The sequence below is a fragment of the Thunnus thynnus genome, chromosome 22 (assembly GCF_963924715.1).
Source record: "Thunnus thynnus chromosome 22, fThuThy2.1, whole genome shotgun sequence".
Taxonomy (NCBI): domain Eukaryota; kingdom Metazoa; phylum Chordata; class Actinopteri; order Scombriformes; family Scombridae; genus Thunnus; species Thunnus thynnus.
Window position 1 is genome coordinate 8,884,679 of NC_089538.1, and position 16,345 is coordinate 8,901,023.

Consider the following 16,345-nt stretch of genomic DNA (forward strand, 5'->3'; position numbering starts at 1 on the left):
TTGTGGGCTTAGTTTAATTGAAAATGTGTGTAAAAAAAAAAAAAAACAATCTTAAAAGTTCCTCTATTCCATCTCTCCATGACTAATCCAAGCCAGGACTCTGTTGTACTTGTTTCTGTGTTTTGAGTTCAAAGACAAAAAGGATTGTTATGCTTACTGCAAACTCTCATCTGTTAGGATTCTTTGCCTGTGTGTCCTTGCAGGAATGAAACTGCAGTAAGGTCCTCAAAGACAGATAAGGCTCCACACAGAATATAGACAGTTCTGCAGTCTCAGATTTATGCAGACTTCATCAGAGAAAACTGAACAAATATTTGCCAGGAAAGAACAAACAGTAGTCTAATAATTGCCAGTATGCGGTACACCTGTGCACACCTTGGTGATAGAAACTCCACCTCATGGGGAATGGGGATGCTGCGTGTTTCATGTTTCAAGAGAGCGCATGAAATGATGCTACTGCATTTGTATGATTAAAATAAGTGGGGGTGGAACACAGTTAGTAAAAATGAAAAGAGCATGATGCAAAGTTAGAAGTAGGTCATCAGTGGTCCCACATTTGCTCTCAAGAATAAGCAGCTCAGTCATAGAGTATTGAATGATGATAAGAAGCAGGACAATGGCCATTTCACTGAAAGCAGCATAGACCCATTAAGGCTAATCACAAATTGCTGAATCAAAGATACTGTGGCTCCAAAAGCCAAAAGGGATCCCATTGGTAATACTGCTACACTTAAGAGTCAGTACAACTTCCATCTCAAGCATCACTCTACTTAAAGCAAAGAAGATTAGACAATGTGCAGTGCCAGCAGAAAACATGACTACGCACACACAAAATACTCATGCAAACAAAGGATCGTATGAGCGCTTCTCAAAACTGCCAGCCTAAATCTTTTCAGGGGTACAAAAGACAATTGTAAACTAGCCCTCAGCAATGAACTACTGCATAAACGCTTGGAAACTGCACTGTACTCCATCCCTATACTTTTAACTACACTGAGTCTGAAAATTATATTTTTCTAAAATCAACTAAAACTATACTAAAAAAGAACATATCTAGTTGCTGGGTTTAGGGATATATTAAAAGGCCTTCTGCCGAGCTTTCAGAAAAGCTGGAATTTCTTGACTGCTAGAAAGTTTCCACTGTGATGCCATTTAGTCCCTGCAGACTGCTGCCATCCGTGCAGACTAAATTGCATCACTGAGTTCCTGCAACATCTTTGCCAGCCCAGTAAGGCCACCAACATCCCATTCCACCTCATTCTGGGGACACTGTGTACCTTCCAGTGTCAGTGTCCCCAGTGCGTCTCAGAGGTGCTGAGAATGCATAGGCTACCGAGTCATCTCAAGACTCTACCTGCCGTGTCATAATCATCCTCTTGGAAATAATTGTTTGAAGGGACTTTGGCCATGAAGGATGCGTGGGTCAGCAACAGCATTTGTCTCAAAGAAAGAGAAAAGAAAGAGAACACTCCCCACATCGGCTTACTGCAGCTACCTTCCCGTTCTCAAAGGCAGTAAGGACTCACGTATTTAAGATAAGCACAGTTCTGACTTTGTTGTCAGCAACAACCGAAAATACTACAGCAGGGTAGTCAAGATCAAAAGTCCATGTGGGGTTTAGTCATGTTTACTCAACTTCATCCTTATTTTTTATCATTTGTTTTTAGTCTTTTTCAAATATAACTATGAAGTACAGTAGCTTTGGAAGATGTAAACACTTGACATTTTAGTCAAACTTAAGCAAACCACTTCCAGGTTAGAATGAATTTGAACTCACTACTTTTTCACCAAAATGCACAGAGTGCATCCTTCAAGACGAAAATGTTGAATACATTTCCTTCCTCAATTCCCTCCACATTTGTAGAGCAGATTTTTGGTTGAATTTGAGGCCTACATTGTTTACATACTGTACATGTGTGCTTTCTATCATCATCATCTTCAATGTCTTTTTTGGTGCATTGCTGCATTCCTACAGTCCTGCACAATACCTGCTTAATATAAATACAAGTATTAATAACTTCCACAGGACTCCTTCACAACTGAAACATATTCCTAAGGGGCTTTTTTAGAAAAGAGTTTCTTGGCTCGTTGCCTCCACCAACTGTTGATTGACAGAATAGCGTAAAACCACCGGCAGGATTGTGTACGTTTCTGGTCCTCGTGTGCATGAGATAGAACAAAATTGGGACCACTCTTAAAAACTTTGCTTCATAGCACTTCTAGTAGTCAAGAATTCCACACTGTAATTACAATGTAATCAGCTTTTTCTTGTCAACATTATAGAGAGATTTTGTCACATTTTTTGTTTAAGAAAGTCTGTCCTGTCAGCAATTTGTCTTAGTCATGGAAAAAAATGGTCATTAATTGATATATTTTGTATTTTTTTTGTTACTGAAGTTAAAACCCCTGAGTCATACAATGTTGGTGATTGTTTTATCACCACAGCTTGGCTTTGTTCTCAGTTGACAGGGGAAACTCTTGTGATTGTGTGCTCAGTCACTCTTTAGTTATAACAAATTGTTTGTCTCAAGAATCTTGTACTGCACACGCACCACTTATGTACTAAGTGGTTATGTCCAAGCTTGTGGCTCACCTTTTAGCTTCAACAAATTTTGCCATCCTCCTCTTTGAGATCAACAAGGTGTCTTAGCCCTGAGGATTGCAGGCTATTCTGTGTACTCACACACAGTGGCTGAAGGAGACTGCTGGACATCACAGGAAATTTTTCATCAGATCCTTTGTGTTGGGGGGGAAAAAAAATGAACGCTTTTTGCAATCTGGGTTTTTATGCCGTATCTGCTTCACTCCATCTTGATGATAAATGATTTTCACCCAACATTTTTCCCACTAAAGTGAACTCTGAGAAATTTCCTGGCACAGTGAGGAGCTGTGGAGCGAGGAAAGGAAAAAAACAAAACAAAACAGATCTGTCAAGAGTGCTCATTGAATTCGAATTTTGACATCCTGTACCAACATTGCAAATGGTCTTAAGCTGAAGTGCTTGGAGAGAGAGAGAGAATCCAAGGAGAGTGACAGTCCTGCCATCATTGAAGCTCTCTGCTTTTCTTCTCCTCCCTGATTACTAATCTAATCCACTCTTTCACTTTCCACATCTCGTTGTCCTCTCCCTCCACTCCCACTGAACACTTTAATTCCTTGTTTCTGTCCTCCATTTGATCCATCAATCAGTCTTTCTTTAACTCCTTCCCTTCCTCCATCCATCTCATCTGAACTCACCCATTTTTCTCTCACTACTTATGAATTGTTCTTAACTAGTGCAGTGCCCGTTCAAAACATGCCTGTCGGGAACGGGGTGATTTCTTAGCACCTAGAGAGAACAGTGCCCCTCCCTGAAATGCCTGTCATGCAGACTATCAGTAGACAATACATTGTACTGATGCTCCCTAAACGCCTCACATGTAGACTTCCTTGAATCCCCAGCAATCCACCCGCCAGGTACGAAGTAGAAAGGATGAATGGTTCTTGAGATATGCGAAGGACTAACATACAGACAGAAATTCCTTGCTTTATATAGAGAGACATGCATTTTGTTTCACTTTCTCGCCCTCCATGAATACCAGCTATCTGTCTCTGTCACTTTTTATTCTAAGCTATATATTTACAGCGTGCATACATCAGTCCAGGGTTGATTTAAGCACAATCATACACAGGGTGCATCAGCAGCAGGGAGCTAATTGTGTGAAAATACATTATGCTTTTTAAAAAATGCTATTTAAATAGAGCATGCGGCACCCCACTGACCTCTCCTTGTGCTAGTACAGCCCATTGACTTGCCTGTCAGACCTTATAAAACAGTGACCACTCAATCTGTTAAACTGGCTGCTACTTCACTCAATGACTCAGTGTGTATAAGAGTGCAATATGGAGTGACACATGTCTGTGAATTTGTTTGTGCTTGAAAGTCTGCAGAGATATTTGTGCATTCATGTCCCTGTGTATACACTGTGTGTGTGTGTGTGTGTGCGTGTGTAAAGGCTGAAGTGTGTCTTCTACTGTGGTACTGCCTTTCACTGTTAGAATTTATCAATGAGGCCTTGAGCACTACCCATATGCATTTGTCATCACTGTTGCAGGCTGTACAGAAGGTACCTACACACAAACGTAGGCGCGCACACACACACACTAGTGTGCAGTGAAAAATTTGGCTGCATACAGAGAAGGTTAAGAGAAAGGTGACTTGAGCTGAAAATTAGCATTTGGTGTGTGCACACAAGGGAGTAGCCTAGCTTTAAGCCCACACAGCCAGCGTATGTGTGTGCTTGTATGTATAGTGTGTGTGTGTGTGTGTGTGTGTGTGTGTGTGTGTATGTGTGAACATATAGACACATGCATAGAGATTTGCCCTTTCCATGTGTATGAGGCCGTGTGATTCCTGGCTGTTTCACTTGAACTCATGGGTTCTGTATTAATCATCCCAGCAGCTGGGTAATAGGAGGTCACACGTGATGCGTACATACACACACACACAAAGAAGCATTTAAATTGTTAAATTTCTGCCAGACTCTGTTTTAACAAAAAAGAACAAAGCTGCAGAACTATTGAGCGTGTGGGTGTTTGGTGTCAGTAGGTTTTCCGTCTTTGTATGTACGCTCTCATATCCCGGTGTGTATGTTTTGGTTTATTGAAGTTTGCATGTGTGTTAGATTGTCTGTTGAGGTGTGTGTGTGTGTGATCCTTTTTAATGAGTCTCCCGGTAAAACCTGTGGGGAGCTGCAGGTGCCATAAATGGGACTAATTTCTCTCAAAAGAAAAAAAACTGCTGACTGTGTGTCAGAATAATTTTACAAAGATGATGTTTTACAAGGTGCAGTGAAAATTACTTGCTCCATGTGGAGGTGTGTGTACTTGATCTTGGTCTGATTTCCTCCCGAGATGAGATTTCTTCACACAAACTTGATTCTACTAGTTGTGGACGTAATAAGTAGTTGTAGGTGTTGGTTTTCTCTGATGAAAAAGACAGTATTTGAGTGTTATGAATGCATACTTTCTCTTTCTGTAACTACATCTCCAAAACATCTTTGAGCTTATTTAGGGAGGTTTGTGTTTCTTGAGTTGCCAAATTCTAATTGCTGCAGTTTTAGCTTAGGGCCATCTTTAACTCTGCAATCCTTCCCTCTCTTTGCCTCTGCCCATTTGATTGTCTTGACATTGATGCTCGCCAGATGTAGGAAATCAAAGCAACCCTAAAGGCACTAGGCCGGTTTAACAAATAAGGACTAAACATGTGTTTTTCGGTTTGAAGACGAGAGTGATGGAATTGGTCTAGATCATTCACATCCTCCCACTTTGTTCACCCATTCTGATCGCCACCAAAATGGACTGCAAGGAAGGAAAGAACAAAGTTAATACACAAAAATGTCAGCTCAAGAAAGATTTCTATACATGTAGGTGGTGCTGTTGCCTTTTCTTGGGTTTTCACAGCTGTGCATTCTGGGAGAAATTAGATTGTTTTGGATATTTGATTGCTCATAGCCCTCATATCCTCATATCCTTCACTCAAAGTGGGGAGTACGCTTCATAATATGGCAAAGCTTTGATTATAGGAATAATCAGTGATGTTGCTGGATCCGATCTGAGGAACTCGGAATAAACTGCCCTGATTGGTTAAATTGGTGAAAGTGGTGGGAACACCAATCAGGTTGCTTTGCTCAAATCATCAGTGTAATTTGAGGATACCAGTCTAGTCTCAAAATTATAATGATAATAATAATAAACTTTTTTTATATAGCATTTATATAGCAATTACAATCTGCTTGCAGCTCCCACTGGACAAAAATCAAGCTGAAACAACCCAAGCAGAGTTTTGGAGGATGAGTATGGAAAGCGCTGGTGTTGGTATGCTGACATTCGCCTCACAGTTAACATGTTTTGTGCTGAATGGAGGCATGTTCAACTACAACTACAATAAATAAAAAAATGTAACAGAAAAATGCAGAACAGTCTATTCAGGGTGATGGTATCTTAGCAAAGCATAATAATTACACTACATGAATATATGTTGAGATTTGTCTTTTTAAATTTAGACTTTAAAAATTAAGATTTTGAATTGCCCACCAAAGAGACGCATCACAACACATAGAACAGCTCTGTATATGGGGAAAAAAAAGAAATATAGTGAAAAATGCTGCCACTGTAACTGGCATTATTAAAAGTTAAAATGGACACTAAAATCTAAATGGAAATGTTCAGTCATTGGTACATGATGAACATGTCTAATTAAAACTGAAAGGAATATACTGAGTCAAAAGAAAACCATCTCTGAAGAGGTTACCAGAGATTGGATTATTCTTCATTGTGTGGTAAATGAAGAATAAGCCATAAAAGTAGTTATTGAAATGTTTTTTTTTATGTTTTAAGAGCCATGCATTGTTTTTTAATGCTATATTTGCATGCTGCAGTGCGGATTTAAAATGAAGAAATTTCCGTTCCAAGAAGAGAAACATGTTTTGGCAGACGAAATGGAAGTCCTACACCAAAGACATGGTTTTGTACCTTTTTTAGAAGCTTTTGAGCGTTGTTCAAGTAAGCGATATCCAATCAAGAGATGATTCAGTCTGTAACAACAGTAATGATCCACGTGCCTCCATACATATACAGTGAGAGGTGTCAGGAACTATGCTTTGCTGTTAAGCGCTCAGTAGTTTTCCATCTTATTCCAGTCAGCATTACTTCCTTGTGGTCCACTGAACCAGTGTCCCCAGTGCATTATGTCTGCCACCGCAACACTCACTGCTGGCAACTGTTCCGTATATAATAACCCAGTTTCGTACAAAAACAAAAAAACAAAAAAAAACCCAACATTATTTATGGTTAGCTGGCCTGGCCACATATGTTTTGGAGGAAATGTAATTGCTTCACTGGCAACATTTTTCCAATACAGGAAGGTATGAGATTGTTATACTACAAAAAGTTGTAGGGAGGAAGTCTGGGTGGATGATTAGGCATACAAAGCACAGGACTTTGACAAAACAAAAACAAACAAACAAACAAAAAACAGGTTTAATGTCTCATGTACCACCTTTTTGCTAAGTTTAGGCTAATTAAACACTTAAGGAAAGATTGTGGTTTGTGTTAAATATAAATTTATATTATGTTGTCACACAGTTTTGCAGATACAGTATTTAAAATAATAGTTTCCTTATGTTAAATTTAAAAAGTAATCCTACAAGCTGTATTTGCTTATGCAAATCATTTTGTGTATCAATGTAAGTTTAATGAGGAAAGGGGGGGTCACATATGTAATGTATAAGGAGCAATAAGTACATAAAGCAGATTATCTTGTGCTGTTAATGTGTAAATATGTGAGGCCCAGTCATCCTTGTAGCATGTTTGGTTGAGTGGTGTAGTTTAGAGGGCATATTAACGTCTCTTGAACTCTGAGACTAATTCTTGTACATTTATTGTACCTGACACTGATTATGATTGCAGTGTCGTAGCTGAAAGGTAGTGAGGGAAAGTGGACTTTTATGATGATGAGCTTTTAATAAATCCCCCTTGATTAATGATGTAATTATTGTATTACAAGGAAAATGATGAAAAATACCCCCCCCCCCCCCCCCCCCCGTCTCTATAGAAATAAAATATGAAGCTTATTCTTTCCTCATTTTGTGTTGTCATATTTGCATGGACAGAGGACAGGAGTTCTTGTTCTCTGGGTTTGGGCTTATTAAGATGAGTGAGTGCTCCTTCTTGTTTACACACCTAATATTACTTGTACAAGTCAGAGTAATAAAACTGCTTTCTTGCCATGTTTTTTTTGCCGCAGGTGGGCTACGAGAATGCAGGTACCGTGGAGTTCTTGGTGGATAAACACGGCAAACACTACTTCATTGAAGTCAACTCCCGACTCCAAGTTGAACACACGGTCACCGAAGAAATCACAGAGTAAGTAGCAGATGTTTACTGTACGTGTGTGAATGGGTGCAGGCTGGTGGCAGCTGGATGGTGGCGGCGGTTGTCGTTTTGTGTGCTTGTTTGGTATCATATGTACATAGACAGGTGTGCGGCTTCAAGGTTCCCACCGTGAATAGCCGCTGAATGAAAGTTTGAAGTATGGAGGAGGTGAGGGTGATTTCAAAGTACATGAGATAGAAGCAAGAAAGGACAGAAAAAAATAGATATATGAAGAAATTGTCACAGTGAGTAAAGGAGAGGGAAAAAGTATGAATTTGACAGAAAGCTGACAAGTACAAAGAAACAGGTTTAGGAGAGAGACTGGGAAAGAGGAGAGAGCCAGAACAGGTGGGATCAGTGAAGAGGGAAATATGAGGTCAGAGAGGGCGAGAGACAATAGATATGAAGGAGAGATGTGAAAAAGAGAGAGCGGATAATGAAAGATATAAATAGCATTCCGCTCCACCGATGACCTGTGAGATTTGTTCGACTGAAACAACACAGATGGGTGTCAGACTAATACACACACACACACACAAGACGTAAACACAAAAAAACACACGAGTACAGGTGTGTATGCCCTTCAGTCACACCCAGACCCATAAATCTTTGTTCAGCGGTGACGTGTGCACACAGAAAACTACGATTACACTAATTCATATTGAATTTCCTGCTTAATTAGCTCAATTAATGAATTAAGCTGACAAACTAACAAATCAGTACAGCTAATACATGAAGTCATGGGCACTGGGGGAGATTTGCATGGAAACAATAAAATGATTTCACCTGTTCCTATGGCAACGCCAGCCATGTGATTGACAACTTTGTTAGTCACATTCTCTCGCTGTCTTGATCAGTCTCTGCGCTCTTGTTTAGTGTCTTTCATCTTTTGTGTCTGTCTGTCTTTGTTTTGTTTTGTTTTTTTTTTCCTTATTACGCAAAGAAGCTGTTTGATCAATTCATACAGTGAACTAAATCAACTCTGGATGAGTGAAAAATGTATGAGTAAACATTGAGCTTCTGTTGCGACTGGTGACTGTTTTTCTTGATCATCACCGGGACATGAACTTTGTTTTCCCAAACCATTAATTTGGCTTCTTTGTCTCAATCATTCATGCCAGCCCACAAAACAATAAAGTGAATTCAAATGATGATCTGATTGTTAGAGCTTCTGAAGCAGAGTAAGGTTATGTCCGGAGAGAAGCTCAGTAAAGCAAACAGTTACATGTTATTAACTAAACGCTTGTTGGATTTACTCTTACTGCACCCACGCAGGTCACCTAATGTGGCTGAATAGACATCTTCCAAGGACTGTGTGGGCCTGTAAAGACCCTCTCTGACTCTCCCGGTAGCTGTTATGGCATATTTATTTATATATAAGTGGATCAGCATGAAACCACTGGCAGGAATGGGTTATGTTGCCAACAGCCCATCCTCAAGAGAAACAACAGTCTAAAACGACACATCTGAAATTCAGGCCAGCAGAAATGACCTATAGTTACATTACAGGTGATTTTTAGATTTATACCGTCATTTAATTATGAGGTTGTGTTGGTCACCACACACTTGTGTGAATGAATGAAAAACAAAGCAAACAGGGACCTGCCCATTAAAAACAATCCCCACAGCACTACAGGGGATCAAATACTCCACAGGGCACCAAAGACTGTAACACAAAGGGAATATTTTTAGATGGAAATAGACACGTTTTCCTTCAATAGATGTTTGACAATTAAAAAGGCAAAAGCAGCTTTCAAATAATAAACTTAATTTTGATTATTATTTGATTTTAGTGGGTGTCAGTGAACCACAACTCCTCTGGCCAGAGCTGCTGTTGGTGCTTCGCATCCAATATAACAGATTGTTTTATACCATATGTTTCTCTGATTGGACTATTTTGGTTTACATAGCACTATTAAATCTTTCTTTTTTCAGTTTCTGTATTTTTCCCCACTTCAACATTCTTCCTGTGTTGAATTATCTCTAATTTTCTGTCCTTTTTATATTTATCTTACTATATCAGTGTTTAAAATAAGCACAGCTGTACCATGGTGGTTTTAAACTGGAGATAATGTAGGATATTTATCTATCATAAATCATGTATTTCAAGTGTACATAGCATATATTGCTACAATATAAACTTTCCAGAATTGCCTTTCTTTTCTAATACTGCTATTGAATGCAGTGTCATACATTTAAAAATAAAAAAAGGTAAAGGGACACTGAAGAACTGAAGAAAATATTACCAATATCGCAGAAATGTTTTCATCAAGTTTCAAGTCACCAAGGATGTCATGCTGCATCAGTCGTGAAAACAAAATGAGATGGGAGAGATCTTGACTCTGCGTCGCATATCAATAGATGTTTCTTAACTCTGCCTTTGTGCCACCGTCACCTCCGCCTACCCTCCTTTTGTTCTTTTATATCTCTCCACCTTTTGTTTCCACCCATGTCTTTCATAGTGAAACTGCTTTTGTATCTGCTTGTGCACCTGCATTAACACACTCACTTTCAGGTACACACTTACCGCGCAGCACTGTGCTTCTGTCAGCAAGACAATACGTTAGAGAGTTATTCTCATGCATCACAGATTCCCTCCACTCCAGTCCTGCACCAGTGTTTGTCGTTTCCTTTTCATCCTGCAGAGAAACCCTCATATCACAGAGGGAATGTGACGTTTTGGGGAATTGGGGTCATTTGAATTGGCAGGAGAGCAGTAATTACTTGAAATTTGGCAGCGTCCTGCATGAAACGGCACATGTTGAAAGTATCAACTGTCACAAGCAACACTTCATTTGCACAGCTTTCATTTCAGGCTGAGGTTTAGCTCTAAGCAGCCGCAGCTGACAGCTAGAAGGAGAAACAAGTCTTTCCAAGAGAAACTCGACGTGCATCCATCTAAATTGTCGGAGAAATGTACTCTTTATATGGGGACAAGTATTACATTTGAGTTTAAATGACAAAAGTGAAAACCCTATTGTGGTTTTGTTTGAACATTACGTCCATTAGTCTTGTAGCTTTTCCGTTTCACTCTGCTGCACTCTCCATCTCTGAGGTGTGTGAGCACATTCATTCTTGTTTTTGTGTGTTTTGAAACTGACTGTTTTAATAGACTTGTCAGCGAGGTATTTTTCATACTGAGTTGTGAAACTCCCCCTATAAACTTGCTGTTCACTCCCCAACTCTCCTCACCACTCTTTCTTTCATCTCTCCTGCCTAATTCCTTTTTCATCAGTCTCCTCATTCCCTATTCAATTTGTTAACTTGAGCCTTGGTTTCCTTGTCTTTTATCTTCATTCTCTCCCTGTCATTCCTTTTTTTTTTCTCTCCTGACTGGCACATATACCCAAATTTAAAAAGGGTTTTCTGTAACATAGAGGTCACAGCTCCACTGGCTTCCATCTCAGAAGCTCCTCCGTTAGTCAGGGTTCCCACACCTTCTCAAGCATAAAATTCTAGGACTTTTCAAGGGCTTTCCAGGTCCAATTCCCTCAAATTCAAGGACCCAACACAGCATAGTTTGAGACATGGATCAAGTTTAATTACTGTTACAACAAAGAGTTTTTTATAATGAGAACTAGCAGGCTTTACAGAAGCTCACAGACTATGTGGTCTATTGCCTTCTCTAACACAGCACAGCTGTGTTTCAATGACTCATGTCTGTTCATGTCTGCTTTCAAAAACTTTGAAGGCCATGATTTATTTTTTTTTCTCAAATTCACAAACTTTCAAGGGTTTCAAGGACCCGTGAGAACCCAGATTAGTATATAGTGTATCTGAGTGACTGGATTCATGATAGGCTTGTCAGCCTCTGTTATCTTTACATTCTTCACTCCTCTTGTTTCATCATCATTGCAGCGCTGCTTTATTTGTTTTAGATGTCACTTTCCCCCTCACCTCACTGTTTCAGCCATTTTAGCAGCATTCAAGGGTTGGCAGTCTTTTTTTTTTTTTTTTTTTTTTTTGGTGTTGTTGAGCTTTTCAGAATGTTAACATGGTCATCATAAACATGTCAATATGACAGCCACTACCACACCAGCCGTACAATTTTTTTTTACTTCATGGTAACTCTTAAAAGTCAAAAGTTTGTTTTTCATCTTTGAGTCTCACAATCTGGTTTTCGTTACAATAAGAATTACAGCTTCACAGAGCAGCTAGAGTGTTTGAACACTGTTCTTCTTTTATTCACAGCTTCTATTCACATGCGTGAGATGTGATCACGGCACGGTCAGGATCCCGATAACGCTTGTTAATTGTTGAAGTGTAATTGCAAAGATCAACCATCAGATGTTGTCGTTCAGAAAGACACCCAGATATAGATCACCTGTTAACACCAGCTGTAAATGAGTTGTTTTCCCCCTCGATTAGATGGTGGCTGCAACATTTGCTCTTACTTTGATGATGTTGTATGTGAGTCTGCCGGGTGTGCAGTTTGACCTAAGCGTTACTAATAGGATACTATCTGCGCTGAGGGTCAATGTTACACACATTCACACACACTCAGGCATCAAAGTCCCCTTCTTCTTTCTCTCCCCTTAATCCATCCCCTCTTCCTTCCCACCTGGCCCATCCTTCATTCTTCCCTCAGGCTCTCCCCTTCATCTGCATGTCCTCAGCTGACTCGGTGCATCCGTCTCTCACCACCGTTTCTCCATCCTTTCTTTCTTTCTTTCTCTCTTCTCCCTCCCGTACATCTCATCCATCTAACTGTTGTCACTTTTATCTCATTTACATACACCCCCCCCACCCCCCTCTTTGACATCTGTGTATTCATTCATCTCTCTCAGTCCGCCTCTTTCTGTCCTTGACCTCACCTTCGCCTCATTTACTCCGTCTCACGCTTCATCTTCTTTGTCCCTTTATGAACTTCTCCTTCTCCGTCCTCGTTCCCTCCATCTGCCCCTTCTTATCCTGCTGTCTTGTCACTCTCTACCTGCGTCTGTCTCTCTGTTCCCTCTCTTTTGCTCCACCCTTTCATGTGTTAGCACAGGCTGCAGACAAAATGAAAACAACCTGAACGAAGGACTTTGAAGTAATAAAACCACATCGGCAAAGGCAGTCACACAGGCAAGCCACTAAGTTAAACCGTTGGTTTATTGGCTTTAATTAGCAGCTACGTCAAAAACAAAGGGAGCATTTTCCATTATGATGACACCATATTCCAATTAGACCTGACCAATCCTGGATTTAGAGAGCAATATCATAATGACATGAGTTAAAAAATCTGATAATCATGTGTCAGCTGTCAGCATTTTTAAAGAGCAACTTGACACCCTGTTTTAGCTTGAACATGGTCCCCTCACTGATTCAAAAATACATTCAAACACAGATGAAATAAAGCAATCTCCACCCCCCCGCAACAACGACACTCCCACCCCCTTCACAGCTCAGATTGTTGCTCCAGACCAGTGTCCCTCTATCTCTGTTTTCTGTGTTTCAGCTATCGTCAGCCGTGTAACTGCCTACAATACATCCGGTGGTCATGCAGAATTCATAGAATCATAGTTACCATAGTTCATTTTAAGGTCTCACGTTTCATTTTTGCAACCAGGTCAACATTGAAAGCAGTGACAGTCCTTCACCGACAGTCCAGCTGGTGGTTCAGTGCCGGACTCATTTGATCTGCTAGTTTAGCTTAGTGAGGCTTTGACAGAGGCAACAGAGACCATGACAAGTGACAGAAGAGGGAGCGGAGTGGGTGTCAGTTTGTCCCAAACACTGTAATACTGATCAAAACTGTAAACTACAAGAGTAGTAGTTGTAATAGTGGTAGCGGTATCTGTATTTATATGTCAGATGAGGGGTGTGGAGGGAGCGATTGGGGGTGCATTGCTCTCTGGTGAACAAACAATCTAATGGAGACAATGTTTGGAGCAGTAGATTTTTCCCCACATGTTGCACGTCTCGCCTCAAATCGCATATTTCGCCTGTGATGATTATGACACTGATAGCGACATGTGGACATACAGACCTGAGCCCTACGAAGAAATACCCTACCTTACCCAATTAGACAAAATATAATGAGGACCTGGCCAAACTGGTCGGGCCTTTGGTCAGGGTACTGGGAATTGAATGGACCCTTGAAGAGCCCTACTTCAAATATGCTTGCATTTCTATTCTGTAAGTTTTTGTTAATATATAGATATATGCCAAAACCGATATATATATCTGTGATAAGCTAAAATCGTCTGTTAACATTGTACATATTAATGTATCTGTTGGGCTTGAATTCTTAACACAAACTGACTTTGTAAAGAGGAACAGTCTTTACAAAGTCGCAGCTTACCACCCGCAGCTTCACACAAAACCATTTAAAAATGTATTTTCCATATGTCCTCCCACCTTTCCTCCTCTCCTTCTCCCCCTGCCAGTGATCCCCACACTCCCCCATCACTCATACAGTTCCTTCCTCCTCTGCTGCTTTTTTTCCCCCCCTCCACCTTCTTTCCATATCGCCTTGATTGTTTTGTCATATCTCTCACTTTTCTACAATGCTGGTAGGTTGACAAGGTGATATCTTTTTGACTGAGAAAGCATCCTCTCACTTTTCACTGCTTTTGCTTCTCACTCAGCGGTGGTAATGGGCACGCACACAAGTGCCAGTGAGGAGGCGGAATACCACAAACTATAATCAGAATGAATGCACCCACGCACATACTTTCATTCACAGATGCATACAAAAATACGCCCGCATATTCAAAACTTTTGATGTCCAAAGGCATCGATGAAGACACACACATAGGTGGGGAAAAAAAAGATTGCACAGGAACATTATGCGAATACCTATTCATCTGTCTTCCTACTTTACTGAATTCCTGCACAATGGAGGCAATTCTGCCTGATGCATCCGAGTGTGTGTGTGTGTGTGTGTGTGTGTGCGACTGAAAAAATAGGAGCTACATGTAAGATATATTTTGTCTGGGAGGCATACCCTGTGTGTGAGGGAGTGATGCTTGTGTATGAGCTGCTTGTCTGTCTGAAAGCATGAGTGTTTGTGTGAGACAGGGAAGACTGCCTCTGCATTCAACTCCAGCTCTGCCTTTGAACTTCTCCTCTCTCAAGGTTCAATTTGTCCATAATTTAGCTGTAAACAATATTTCCTTTGTGCGTCAAGTGTGTGTTTCTCAGTGGCAGCGTGCAGTCAGTGTGTGTGTGTGTGTGAGCGAGGGTGCACATGCTGCTGTCAAGGGACATTGCACATTTTGTTTGATTAGTGGACAGGAGTCCTTTAGATCCTTAAATGATGTAATTATACCCCCAGGCTCACGCTGTGCTGTGTGTGTGCAAGTGTATGCTGAAGAGATGGCAAAAGATTGTGTGCCTGTTTGGATGAAACGTTGAGAGAGGAGAAAGTGTTTCGTCTTTAACGTGGTCCCGTCTGTGTGTGTGCATGTGAGGGACAAGAGTGTCTTAACTACTATTTGTTAATGTGTGTTAACTCTCAGATGGAGTCACACAGATTTTTCCACTTCCCTACCATTTGATTTATACAAATTGTGGAAACAATTCTGACGAGTCATATGTGGATGGTCTAGGGGACTCTTTCTTTTTCTCAAAGTCTATTTTTCTTACATCCTGGTCTAACATCCAGGCTGTGCATCGCCCCATCAAGCTCCATCAATTCAAATCTCAACAAACAATTTCTACCGTAGCGTTACACCTTACCTGAACCATATCTAACCTTTAATACCTAACCATTTGATTTATGGAGCTTGTTGGGGGCACAGCCAGTGCTGGCTGAAAGGTTTAATGTGGACAAAAAGTCCTTCAAAAGTGTTCCAGCTTCCTACCTTCATAGCTACAGCAGCTGCACAGAGTTGTGGCCACGGACTAATACTACGACACTCCCCAACTGCTCTCATTAATACTCAGGTAATTACATTGTTAAGTGAAGTCTGGTCTAATTTTATGCTTCAGATGTTTACTGTGTATTTCATCAATCTGCAAGTTGAAAGTTGAGTCAGAATGTTCATTCTTGACCTTGGAAATGGCAGTTGAGAGTATAATCACACCACAGTGTCTACCGCTGTTTCCAAGGTCAAGAACAAACATGAAACTCAATTTTTGAGGGAACATGAATTTGAATTCCTAAGTGCTCAGAATAAAAATGGAAATCTGAACATCAGAAATTCTATGACAACTGGGCAAACTCCATCTGCTGCAATATTTCAAATATGATTGAAAGAACAGCTACTGAATGGCCCTTGAGGTGAAATAGTTTTGTCAAAAGCTGAAAAAATACATACTTTTCATTTCAAGTCTTTGGTACTCACTTCAGTGCTCCTTTAGAAGGAAGTGAGAAAGCAGTTAGGGTGGATGTTGCTCTCAGTTTTGTAATGCTTTACAAAATTGTTGTTTTATTGACCTGTTTCCTTATCATTGTTGGCATATTGTTATGTATCTCCAACAAAAATTTAAGAAGAATTTTGTA

General features: G+C 40.3%; 1 protein-coding gene across 3 annotated transcripts in view; it reads left to right on the top strand.

Moving 5' to 3' along the window:
- pcxb (pyruvate carboxylase b) overlaps positions 1-16,345 on the top strand; it is a 300,915-nt gene that overhangs the window by 56,417 nt on the left and 228,153 nt on the right. For all 3 annotated transcript variants that reach the window (XM_067581000.1, XM_067580999.1, XM_067581001.1), the window contains exon 10: positions 7,787-7,905. In XM_067581000.1, the coding sequence (XP_067437101.1) occupies positions 7,787-7,905 (119 nt within the window). The remainder of the gene's footprint in view (positions 1-7,786; positions 7,906-16,345) is intronic.